This window comes from Ranitomeya imitator, chromosome 5 (assembly GCF_032444005.1).
Source record: "Ranitomeya imitator isolate aRanImi1 chromosome 5, aRanImi1.pri, whole genome shotgun sequence".
NCBI lineage: Eukaryota > Metazoa > Chordata > Amphibia > Anura > Dendrobatidae > Ranitomeya > Ranitomeya imitator.
In genome coordinates this window covers 567,354,718-567,368,033 of record NC_091286.1, presented here as the reverse complement: position 1 = coordinate 567,368,033, position 13,316 = coordinate 567,354,718, and the positions used below count along the sequence as shown (strand labels likewise).

General features: G+C 49.3%; 1 protein-coding gene across 5 annotated transcripts in view; it reads right to left on the bottom strand.

Moving 5' to 3' along the window:
* The window catches only part of GIGYF2 (GRB10 interacting GYF protein 2), a 257,367-nt gene that overhangs the window by 27,381 nt on the left and 216,670 nt on the right, over nt 1-13,316 (bottom strand). For all 5 annotated transcript variants that reach the window (XM_069727759.1, XM_069727760.1, XM_069727756.1 and 2 more), the window contains one exon: nt 6,102-6,335. In XM_069727759.1, coding sequence (XP_069583860.1) covers nt 6,102-6,335 — 234 coding nt within the window. The remainder of the gene's footprint in view (nt 1-6,101; nt 6,336-13,316) is intronic.

Sequence of the window (13,316 nt, the reverse complement as noted above, 5' to 3'; positions counted from 1 at the left end):
CGGGGTGGCAGTACACGCCGTACTCATAGTCCGCATTGTGGGAATACAGGTGTGACTGCTCACCCTGTATCCCTCTGGAAAAAACCTGAAAAGAAACGACGCACATTGAGGTAGATAAGGGTCTAATGAAAGACCCGTGTCCACCTCCTACTGACACTAAGCTAAACTGAAGAGTTTAATGCCAGTCGGTGGGGTGAACACTGCAGAGGAGGAGCTAACTTTTTTATTTGTAAAGTGTCAGCCTCCTAGTGGCAGCAGCATACACCCATGGTTCCTGTGTCCCCCAATGAGAGGCGATAAAGAAAGGGATGTCCTTATCCTGACCACCATACACCGTGACAACAACACCCTTGTCACTGTTCGTGGGAGCACCACAGAAGTCCCAAAGCCAGATTGTATCCTGGATTACAATCGGTACATGGGGGGTGTGGATCTCTCAGATCAGGTCCTCCAACCATACAGTGCCATGTGAAAAGCTTACGTATGGTACAAAAAATTGTCCATGCACATTGTACAGATGGTACTGTACAATGCTTTTGTGCTGTTCCGATCTACAGGGAGGGGACCTTCCTTCAGTTTCAGGAGGTAGTCATCAAGGCCCTAATGTTTGGCACTCAGGGAGGTGAGGGCCCCTGTACTTCTGAATCTGATAGTGCCGGATTGTCCCAGGTCAACATTTCCCAGGACAGGTTCCCCAAACATCGAGGACAGGACGATCACAAAAACGGTGCAGAGTATGTTCCAAGAGGGGAATCCAAAAGGACACAATTTACCATTGTGAAACTTGCCCTAAGAAACCTGGCCTTTGCATTAAGGATTGCTTCAAAGGATACCACACGTCCACAAATTAATAAAATTAGTTTATACCCTGTTGACACAACACACTTTTATTATCTGATGTACCCCGCACATCTTACACATACCGCCACATTATAAATTCATACACCAGTAAAACCAAAAGAATTAATCAATACTGTAAAACTATGCCTCTAGATAAATTCCTTCAGGGGTGTAGTTTCCAAAATGGGGTCACTTGTGGGAGATTTCCATTGTTGAGACACATCAGGGGCTCTGTGGTTTTGAGTACCTCGAGGGGTGTAGTTTTTAGAATGGTGTCACTTTTGGGTATTTTAAATCATATAAGCCCCTCAAAGTGACTTCAAATGTGATGTGGTCACTAAAAAAAATGAAAGCAAAAGAGGGGAGAAGCCAGCGCTGCCTATGGTTAAAACGCAATACATAAAGTGCAAATGCACATATTGATTTCTAACTGTATTTTCAAAATGAGACATTTAGCAAACAATTGATCAATTCTTTGAGCTACCCCGCCACGTCACGGCATTCTCATAATGGGGCAACAAAAATGTCAGGTCTTCCATACTTTGTTACCATTGCATCTTGATAACGCTGTTGCATGTTGCGGGAGCTACCTTCAAACGACGAAGGGAGAATTACTGTTTTTCCAATTGGAATTCCCTTTTGAATTGTTTTTGCAAATGTTCTTGCAGAAAGCAGTAGTCTTCAACTTTAAGTTGTTTTTGGTTCATTCGTATGAAATTTAGACGATTAGCTTCAATTTTAACGTATGCATCGACAAAGTATTGTTGTGTCAGTTTCCCATCGTTTAAAATCGGATTTAAGTAATTTAGGACAAACAGAAGAAAACTGTAGTACTGCAGTTGTGTAATTCTTCTTGAAGTTCCTTGCTGGTGTAGGTTTTCATGCCACCCTTGATCACCTCTTGGAAAAAATAGCGGATACAGAAGAGCATCAAGGTTGCTGTGAAAAATGCTAATTCGTTGAGTCTTAGGAACCAAAGGGTTGTTTTGCTCTGGCTTAAGATGGACTAATATATCCCTTTGAAAAGGAGGCTCTCCGTCATCGTTTTTAAAAATAACTGCGACCTCACTTACACGTGGTTTGTTGTAAAGACGGGGATCCTGTTTATGTTCTTGTTTAATGGCCAAGACAATAGAAGGCATTCAGTCCCATTTTGTATAGCTCTCTGTTCCTCCTCAGCTTTGACGTCTTTTAGCATGCCATATGCGGCAGCAAATGGGCTGATTTTTTGTAAATGTACGGCAATTTGGTTCATCAGTTCAGCATCACACTTTTCGTTTTCTTTCAGGTTCATCCTTTGTTCTGTAGCCTCATTTGTATCAAGGATGGATAATTGTGCAAATTTTGATGGTTGTCCTATTTCTGGGTGAAGTGTTCCAGTTCGGTGGTAGATCTGGCCGTGAATTTTAAACAATACGGTCCGAATCCAGGGGGCGGTGCAATGTTGGCACCAAATGAAGCAAACGCATGAGAACTGTTGATTCTTCTGATATTTTCCATAAAATTTCTACTGTGTTGATGCTTTCCTTTTATCAACTGCTCAAACAGATCTGAGTAGTGAGGTCTTGGTAGCATAACTTTTCCTTTTTGGCAGCACTGAGTAAACTGATTGTCAGATGGTTTTTCATCAATGAAATTCAGAGTCGCATTTAGAGAAAACTGCATTCATATTCTGACAGTAGTGTTCAATAATTGTAGTTTCGTTGTCTGTTACGTAACGTAAAAGTTGTTGAAGATTTTGCTGGGCTTGCCTTAGTTGGTAGAGTATTCGTTTTTTATGAATTTGTAGTCCGTTTGCCCTGGATTGTGGAGATTCATTCACCTGAAGTGGTCTGTGGGATTCCGCATCATGTTCCTGCCTAGCGGCAGTGTGTTGTGGTGTCTGCTGTTCCCGACGTTGTCTCTGTGAATCAGCTACTTGTACCTGTTGTGTGGCAGTTTGTTGTGCTGTCTCATGTTGGCGACGTTGTCTGTGAGATTCCGCATCCTGGGCTTGTCTGGCGGCAGTTTGTTGAAGTGTCTCTTGCTCTCGACGTTGTCGTTGCCTTGCTGCTGCTGCTTTTCTGTCATCCTCATTGGCGTATTTTCGCTTACGACCCATTGGAAGACAGGAAGCGTAAATCGTGATAGCGTAAGTAAAGTAGTATCTGTTCAGCGCGCTGTGACTGACAGAACGTGTTCAGTGAACGTGCCTGAACTACGTGGCACTGTGACTGACTGAACATGTTCAGTTAACGTGAGTGAACGACAGTGCCTACAAGTAGTATTCAACCCCCTGCAGATTTAGCAGGTTTACACATTTGGAATTAACTTGGCATTGTGACATTTGGACTGTAGATCAGCCTGGAAGTGTGAAATGCACTGCAGCAAAAAAGAATGTTATTTCTTTGTTTATTTTTTTTTTTAAATTGTGAAAAGTCTTTTCAGAGGGTCATTTATTATTCAACCCCTCAACCCACCAGAATTCTGTTTGGTTCCCCTCAAGTATTAAGAAGTAGTTCAGGCACAAAGAACAATGAGCTTCACATGTTTGGATTAATTATCTCTTTTTCCAGCCTTTTCTGACTATTTAAGACCCTCCCCAAACTTGTGAACAGCACTCATACATGGTCAACATGGGAAAGACAAAGGAGCATTCCAAGGCCATCAGAGACAAGATCGTGGAGGGTCACAAGGCTGGCAAGGTGTACAAAACCCTTTCCAAGGAGTTGGGCCTACCTGTCTCCACTGTTGGGAGCATCATCCGGAAGTGGAAGGCTTATGGAACTACTGTTAGCCTTCCACGGCCTGGACAGCCTTTGAAAGTTTCCTCCCGTGCCGAGGCCAGGCTTGTCCGAAGAGTCAAGGCTAACCCAAGGGCAACAAGGAAGGAGCTCCGGGAAGATCTCATGGCAGTGGGGACATTGGTTTCAGTCAATACCATAAGTAACGTACTCCACCGCAATGGTCTCCGTTCCAGACGAGCCCGTAAGGTACCTTTACTTTCAAAGCGTCATGTCAAGGCTCGTCTACAGTTTGCTCATGATCACTTGGAGGACTCTGAGACTGACTGGTTCAAGGTTCTCTGGTCTGATGAGACCAAGATCGAGATCTTTGGTGCCAACCACACACGTGACGTTTGGAGACTGGATGGCACTGCATACGACCCCAAGAATACCATCCCTACAGTCAAGCATGGTGGTGGCAGCATCATGCTGTGGGGCTGTTTCTCAGCCAAGGGGCCTGGCCATCTGGTCCGCATCCATGGGAAGATGGATAGCACGGCCTACCTGGAGATTTTGGCCAAGAACCTCCGCTCCTCCATCAAGGATCTTAAGATAGGTCGTCATTTCATCTTCCAACAAGACAACGACCCAAAGCACACAGCCAAGAAAACCAAGGCCTGGTTCAAGAGGCAAAAAATCAAGGTGTTGCAGTGGCTTAGTCAGTCTCCTGACCTTAACCCAATTGAAAACTTGTGGAAGGAGCTCAAGATTAAAGTCCACATGAGACACCCAAAGAACCTAGATAACTTGGAGAAGATCTGCATGGAGGAGTGGGCCAAGATAACTCCAGAGACCTGTGCCGGCCTGATCAGGTCTTATAAAAGACGATTATTAGCTGTAATTGCAAACAAAGGTTATTCCACAAAATATTAAACCTAGGGGTTGAATAATAATTGACCCACACTTTTATGTTTAAAATTTATAAAAAATTTAACTGAGCAACAAAACTTTTTGGTTTGTAAGATTTATGCATCTGTTAATAAATCCTGCTCTTGATTGAAGTTTGAAGGCTCTAACTTATTTGCATCTTATTAAACCTGCTAAATCTGCAGGGGGTTGAATACTACTTGTAGGCACTGTACGTGGCACTGTGACTGACTGAACGTGTTCAGTAAATGTGAGTGAACTATGTCGCACTGTGACTGACAGAACGTGTTCAGTGAACGTGACTGAACTATGTGGCACTGTGACAAACAGAACTTGATCAGTAAAAGTGACTGAACTACATCACACTGTGACTGACAGAACTTGTTCAGTAAACGTGACTGAACTACGTGGCGCTGTGACTGACAGAACTTGTCCAGTAAACGTGAGTGAACTATGTGGCACTGTGACCGACAGAACTTGTCCAGTAAATGTGACTGAACTACGTGGCACTGTGACTGACAGAACTTATTCAGTAAACGTGACTGAACTAGGTGGCACTGTGACAAACAGAACTTGATCAGTAAAAGTGACTGAACTACATCACACTGTGACTGACAGAACTCGTCCAGTAAACGTGAGTGAACTATGTGGCACTGTGACCGACAGAACTTGTCCAGTAAACGTGACTGAACTACGTGGCACTGTGACTGACAGAACTTGTCCAGTAAACGTGAGTGAACTATGTGGCACTGTGACCGACAGAACTTGTCCAGTAAATGTGACTGAACTACGTGGCACTGTGACTGACAGAACTTATTCAGTAAACGTGACTGAACTAGGTGGCACTGTGACAAACAGAACTTGATCAGTAAAAGTGATTGAACTACATCACACTGTGACTGACAGAACTTGTCCAGTAAACGTGAGTGAACTATGTGGCACTGTGACCGACAGAACTTGTCCAGTAAACGTGACTGAACTACGTGGCACTGTGACTGACAGAACTTGTTCAGTAAACGTGACTGAACTACATGGCACTGTGACAAACAGAACTTGTTCAGTACACGTGACTGAACTACGTGGCACTGACTGACAACTTGTTCAGTAAACGTGACTGAACTATGTGGCACTGTGACTGACAGAACTTATTCAGTAAACATGAGTAAACTATGTCGCACTGTGAATGACAGAACTTGTTCAGTAAACATGAGTGAACTACGTGGCACTGTGACTGACAGAACTTATTGAGTAAACGTGACAACTACGTGGCACTGACTGAAAGAACTTGTTCAGTAAACGTGAGTGAACTATGTGGCACTGTGACTGACAGAACTTATTCAGTAAACTTGACTGAACTACGTGGCACTGTGACAAACAGAACTTGTTCAGTAAACGTGAGTGAACTACCTCACGCTGTGAATGGGGGTTAAATCCCGCGCCAATATCGCTGATTGGTTGCCCCCGGCCAGACGCGACCAATCAGCGAAGCATGGTTCAAATCCAGCGCCAATTCGCGGCCGGACTGTGCCTGTCGCTGACGGCTGGGGCGACCAATCAGCGACGCGAGATTTCCGTTACAGACAGAATTAGACGATTATATATAGTAGATAACAATACTGCAGTACGTACAATTGGAGGTGGTGCAGGTGCAGGAGCGGGAATTGGAACATTTGCAGGCCTGCTGCGACCTGCCTGTTGCTGCTGCTGTTGCAATTTTTTCATTTGCCTGGCCTCTTCCTGTTGAATCTCAAGGAGAGATTTGGTGTTAATGGGTGGCTTGACTGCATTGCCCCAACCAGGAGTCTTCTGCTGCTGTTGCTGCTGCTGCTGCATAGACTTCAACTCTTGCTGTAGTCGCCTTTGCTGTATTATATAAAAGGAAAATTGTAACATTACTCTATATGACTGGCTTATGAGATGTCTCATGTATAATTATATATAATATGGATATCAGTTGCATAATCAAAATGTCAGCATTAATAACAGGTATGCAAAATTTGGGTTAACAAAATTTTTTTAAAATCCAATGACTGTTTCTTATGTTTCTTTGTGTCCGATTTAAAAAAAAGCTTCTATTTTGAACCATCAAGTATGGATTTTGCACAAAATGTGCATGAAGTTATGTATAAGTGAGATGTATCTTTATTGCAGCCAAAATGTACACAATATTCTATGTAATGTATTGAACATTTAATCTGTAACTTTATTGGACGTTAATTATTGCTCCTTTTTTTTTCTCTTCAAAGCTTCTCTTGATACCTTTTCTCTTGTAGAAGGCCTGCGGATCTTCTCAGTGAAGCATCCAGCCGTAGTCCGTTGTTGAGGAGAGCCATGAGATCAAATAATTAACCTCAAGACATAAGAGATTGAGACTACCGACCCAAGTGTATTATTTCACCTTACATAAGCTTGCTCAGATCGAAGTGTGACACTAAAGATGGCTGTCATTTCCTGTTTCACCACACACCATGTGCTGATATTCAAGATAACACCCACCTTGGTGACCTCATGGATCTGCCCATGGTGACGCCCACCCTGATGACCTCATGGACCAACCCACCCTGATGACATCATGGATCGGCTCATGGACTAGCTCATTGCCCAACCCACTAACCAATGGAATACATCCGATCACTCCCATTTTAGAGCTAACCGAGCCCCCCCTTACTATTTTAGGATTAAATAAAGGTCTTTGGAGCTGAGCCATCGATTGGTCAAGGAGAGCTTACATCCGACTGTGTGTTGTCTGATGTTATTTCTTTAGTGCGCACCTGATCAATATCCAATTAGGCAAGGAGTAGGAAACTAAGTGAACATTTCTTATTGTTCAACCTAACACCGTCATCATGTTAACGTTCCATCTACCTTGGCATCATCGTTCCATCTCCTTATCCGGACAAAATCTTTCTCCTTGCTCATCGCTAATAGCACCAAGGTTTTCAGGAAAGTAGTCCAAAGGAGAAAGTAAAAATGTAACTTTAAATTCACTAGACAGCCCAAGGCTTTGAAAAATTTCAGCCTGTTTTCCACAATGGACTTAAATTTTGGATCTTTTTTATCACCTAGAAATTTCTTCATGACTTCTTTAAAAAAAAAAAAAAAATCCCATTCCCTTTACTCAACCACTTTCATTTTTGTTTCACAAACATTGTCCTTCATGAGTTTTTATATATCTGGAGCCACAAAAACAGGATTTTTGGTTACTCACAGTCAAATCTGTTTCTCAGAGCCTTCACTGGGGGACACAGGAAACTACGGGTGTATGCTGCTGCCATTTAGGAGGCTAACACTATGTACAAAAAAAGTTAGCTCCTCCTCTGCAGTGTACACCCCACCAATCGGCACTAGGTTAATCAGTTAGTGAGAAAGCAGTAGGAAGCAACAAGTAAGAGATACAAATAAAGGTACCTTCACACTAAACGACGCTGCAGCGATCCAGACAACGATCCGGATCGCTGCAGCGTCGCTGTTTGGTCGCTGGAGAGCTGTCACACAGACCGCTCTCCAGCGACCAACGATGCCGGTAACCAGGGTAAACATCGGGTTACTAAGCGCAGGGCCGCGCTTAGTAACCCGATGTTTACCCTGGTTACCATCCTAAAAGTAAAAAAAACAAACGCTACATACTTACCTACCGCTGTCTGTCCCCGGCGCTTTGCTTCTCTGCTCTGGCTGTGAGCGCCGGGCAGCCGGAAAGCAGAGCGGTGACGTCACCGCTCTGCTTTCCGGCCGCTGTGCTCACAGCCAGAGCAGAGAAGCAGAGCGCCGGGGACAGACAGCGGTAGGTAAGTATGTAGCGTTTGTTTTTTTTACTTTTAGGATGGTAACCAGGGTAAACATCGGGTTACTAAGCGCGGCCCTGCGCTTAGTAACCCGATGTTTACCCTGGTTACCAGCGAAGACATCGCTGAATCGGTGTCACACACGCCGATTCAACGATGTCAGCGGGAGAGCCAGCGACCAAAGAAAGGTCTGGCCCTCTAGCCCCGACCAACGACATCACAGCAGGATTCTGATCGCTGCTGCGTGTCAAACTAAACGATATCGCTAGAGAGGACGCTGCAATGTCACAGATTGCTAGCGATATCGTTTAGTGTGAAGGTACCTTAACTCAAACTTTAACAATATAACAGTAATCAGAGCCGATAAACATGGAAGGATGCTGTGTCCCCCCAATGATGGCTCCAAGAAAGATTGTGCGGTGAGTAAATAAAAATCCTGTTTTCTCGATCGCTTTATTGGTGGACACAGGAAATCATGGGACGTCCCAAAGCAGTCCCTGGGGAGGTAAGAGCAGAAACTCCATTCAGGTCAGAGAACTCACCACTGCCCCCTGCAAGATCCTTCTACCTAGGCTGGCGTCCGCCGAAGTGTAAAAACTCATACTTTTATTAATCAAATGAGTTGCCGAATGAATTGAAACTCTAGTCCAGAAATTGATAAGGTTCGAAAAAGATTTTTATTTGAAATAATAATTTTCTCATTCAAGCTTTGCTTTCGTCAAATAATGCTCCCTTTGCAGTAATTACAGCATTGCAGACCTTTGGCATTCTAGCAGTTAATTTTCTGAGGTAATCAGGAGACATTTCACCCCAGGCTTCCAGAAGCCCCTCCCACAAGCTGGGTTGGCTTGATGGGCACTTTTTGAGTGCCATACAGTCAAGCTGCTCCCACAGCAGCTCAATGGGGTTGAGATCTGATGACTGCACTGGCCACTCCATTACAGATGAATACCAGCTGCCTGCTTCGTCCCTAAATAGTTCTTGCATAATTTGAAGGTGTGCTTTGGGTCATTGTCCTGTTGTAGGGTGAAATTAGCTCCAATCAAGCGCTGTCCACAGGGTATGGCACGGCGTTGCAAAATGGAGTGATAGTCTTCCTTATTCAATATCCCTTTTACCTTGTACAAATCTCCCACTTTACCAGCACCAAAGCAACCCCAGACCATCACATTACCTCCACAATGCTTGACAGATGGCGTCAGGCACTCTTCCAGCATGTTTTCAGTTGTTCTGTGTCACAAATGTTCTTCTGTGTGATCCAAACACCTCAAACGTCTGTCCGTAACACTTTTTTCCAATCTTTCTCTGTCCAATGTCTGTGTACTTTTTCCCATATTAATCTTTTCATTTTATTAGCCAGTCTCAGATATGGCTTTCTCTTTGCCACTCTGCCCTGAAGGCCAGCATCCCAGAGTCGCCTCTTCACTGTACACATTGACACTGGCGTACTATTTAATGACATTGCCAGTTGAGGACCTGTGAGGTGTCGATTTCTCAAACTACAAACTCTAATGTACTTGTCTTGCTGCTCAGTTGTGCAGCGGGGCCTCCCACTTCTCTTTCTACTCTGGTTAGAGCCTGTTTGCGTTCTCCTCTGAAGGGAGTAGTACACACCGTTGTAGGAAATCTTCAGTTTCTTGGCAATTTCTCGCATGGAATAGCCTTCATTTCTAAGAACAAAAATAGACTGTCGAGTTTCACATGAAAGTTCTTTTTTTCTGGCCATTTTGAGAGTTTAATGGAACCAACAAATGTAATGCTCCAGATTCTCAACTAGCTCAAAGGAAGGTCTGGTTTATAGGTTCTCTAATCAGTAAAACTGTTTTCAGCTGTGCTAACATACTTGCACAAGGGTTTTCAAGGGTATTCTAACCATCCATTAGCCTTCTTACACAGTTAGCAAACACAAAGTACCATAAGAATACTGGAGTGATGGTTGTTGGAAATGGGCCTCTATACACCTATGAAGATATTGCATTACAAACCAGACTAGAAGTCACTTACCACATTAACAATGTATAGAGTGTATTTCTGAATCATTTAATGTTAGCTTCATTGGAAAAAAAAACTGATTTTCTTTCAAAAATAAGGACATTTCTAAGTGACCCTAAACTTTTGAACGGTAGTGTATGTACTGCAGATATCGCCGGAACTGTCATTTCTGCCCAGAACAAAATCTTGTATTGCCAAGGGACTCCGAGTTCCTCCCTGGTGATTGACATACACCTCCACCGTGGCATTGTCCATCTGCACTTGGATCGGCAGACCTCTGAGAAGCCTTTCCCAGTGATGGAGGGACAGAAGAATGGCCCTCATCTCGAGGATGTTGATCGATAGAGAAGTTTCCTCTGTCGACCAAAGACCCTGGACAGTCAAGTGGTGAAAGACCACACCCAAGCCAAGAACGCTGGCATCTGTCGACAGCACCTACCAGTGAACAGGAAGGAAGGACTGACCCTGGAAGATGAGAGGGGATGACAGCACAGGGTGGGGGGCTGAAGCCAGAGCACAGGGTGGGGGGGGGGGGTCTGAAGCCAGAGCACAGGGTGGGGGTGGGGCGGGGGGGTTGAAGCCAGAGCACAGGGTGGGGGGGGGGTGGCTGAAGCCAGAGCACAGGGTGGGGGGGGGGGGGGTGGCTGAAGCCAGAGCACAGGGTGGAGGGGGGGGGGGCTGAAGCCAGAGCACAGGGTGGGGGGGTGGGGGCTGAAGCCAGAGCACAGGGTGGGGGGGTGGGGGCTGAAGCCAGAGCACAGGGTGGGGGGGGGGGGCTGAAGCCAGAGCACAGGGTGGGGGGGTGGGGGCTGAAGCCAGAGCACAGGGTGGGGGGGGGGGGGCTGAAGCCAGAGCACAGGGTGGGGGGGGGGGCTGAAGCCAGAGCACAGGGTGGGGGGGGGGGGCTGAAGCCAGAGCACAGGGTGGGGGGGGGGGTGGGGGCTGAGGCCAGAGCACAGGGTGGGGGGGTGGGGGCTGAAGCCAGAGCACAGGGTGGGGGGGTGGGGGCTGAAGCCAGAGCACAGGGTGGGGGGGTGGGGGCTGAAGCCAGAGCACAGGGTGGGGGGGTGGGGGCTGAAGCCAGAGCACAGGGTGGGGGGGTCTGAAGCCAGAGCACAGGGTGGGGGTGGGGCGGGGGGGCTGAAGCCAGAGCACAGGGTGGGGGGGTGGGGGCTGAAGCCAGAGCACAGGGTGGGGGGGGGGGGGTGGCTGAAGCCAGAGCACAGGGTGGGGGGGGCTGAAGCCAAAGCACAGGGTGGGGGGGGGGGGGGCTGAAGCCAGAGCACAGGGTGGGGGGTCTGAAGCCAGAGAACAGGGTGGGGGGGTGGGGGCTGAAGCCAGAGCACAGGGTGGGGGGGGGGGCTGAAGCCAGAGCACAGGGTGGGGGGGGCTGAAGCCAGAGCACAGGGTGGGGGGGGGTGGCTGAAGCCAGAGCACAGGGTGGGGGGGGTCTGAAGCCAGAGCACAGGGTGGGGGGGGTCTGAAGCCAGAGCACAGAGTGGGGGTGGGGCGGGGGGGGGGCTGAAGCCAGAGCACAGGGTGGGGGGGGGGGGGTGGCTGAAGCCAGAGCACAGGGTGGGGGGGGGGCTGAAGCCAAAGCACAGGGTGGGGGGGGCTGAAGCCAGAGCACAGGGTGGGGGGGGGGGGTCTGAAGCCAGAGAACAGGGTGGGGGGGTGGGGGCTGAAGCCAGAGCACAGGGTGGGGGGGTGGTGGCTGAAGCCAGAGCACAGGGTGGGGGGGGGGGGGTTGAAGCCAGAGCACAGGGTGGGGGTGGGGGGTGGGGGCTGAAGCCAGAGCACAGGGTGGGGGGGTGGGGGCTGAAGCCAGAGCACAGGGTGGGGGGGTGGGGGCTGAAGCCAGAGCACAGGGTGGGGGGGTGGGGGCTGAAGCCAGAGCACAGGGTGGGGGGGTGGGGGCTGAAGCCAGAGCACAGGGTGGGGGGGTGGGGGCTGAAGCCAGAGCACAGGGTGGGGGGGTGGGGGCTGAAGCCAGAGCACAGGGTGGGGGGGTGGGGGCTGAAGCCAGAGCACAGGGTGGGGGCTGATGCCAGAGCACAGGGTGGGGGGGGGGGGGGGTTGAAGCCAAAGCACAGGGTGGGGGGTGGAAGCCAAAGCACAGGGTGGGGGGGGGGGCTGAAGCCAGAGCACGGGGTGGGAAGGGGGGGGGGCTGAAGCCAGAGCACAGGGTGGGGGGTGGGGGCTGAAGCCAGAGCACAGGGTGGGGGCCGAAGCCAGAGCACAGGGTGGGAAGGGGGGGGGGGGGGGGGCTGAAGCCAGAGCACAGGGTGGGAAGGGGGGGGGCTGAAGCCAGAGCACAGGGTGGGAAGGGGGGGGGCTGAAGCCAGAGCACAGGGTGGGAAGGGGGGGCTGAAGCCAGAGCACAGGGTGGGAAGGGGGGGCTGAAGCCAGAGCACAGGGTGGGAAGGGGGGGCTGAAGCCAGAGCACAGGGTGGGAAGGGGGGGGGGGGCTGAAGCCAGAGCACAGGGTGGGAAGGGGGGGGCTGAAGCCAGAGCACAGGGTGGGGGCTGAAGCCAGAGCACAGGGTTGGGGGGTGGGGGCTGAAGCCAGAGCACAGGGTAGGGGGGTGGGGGCTGAAGCCAGAGCACAGGGTGGAGGGGGTGGGGGCTGAAGCCAGAGCACAGGGTGGGTGGGGGCTGAAAACAGAGCACTGGGGCTGAAGCCAGAGCACAGGGTGGGGGCTGAAGCCAGAGCACAGGGTGGGAGGGTGGGGGCTGAAGCCAGAGCACAGGGTGGGAGGGTGGGGGCTGAAGCCAGAGCACAGGGTGGGAGGGTGGAAGCCAAAGCACAGGGTGGGGGGGGGGGGCTGAAGCCAGAGCACGGGGTGGGAAGTGGGGGGGGGGCTGAAGCCAGAGGACAGGGTGGGGGGGGGGGGCTGAAGCCAGAGGACAGGGTGGGGGGTGGGGGCTGAAGCCAGAGCACAGGGTGGGGGCCGAAGCCAGAGCACAGGGTGGGAAGGGGGGGGGGGGGGCTGAAGCCAGAGCACAGGGTGGGAAGGGGGGGGGGGGCTGAAGCCAGAGCACAGGGTGGGAAGGGGGGGCTGAAGCCAGA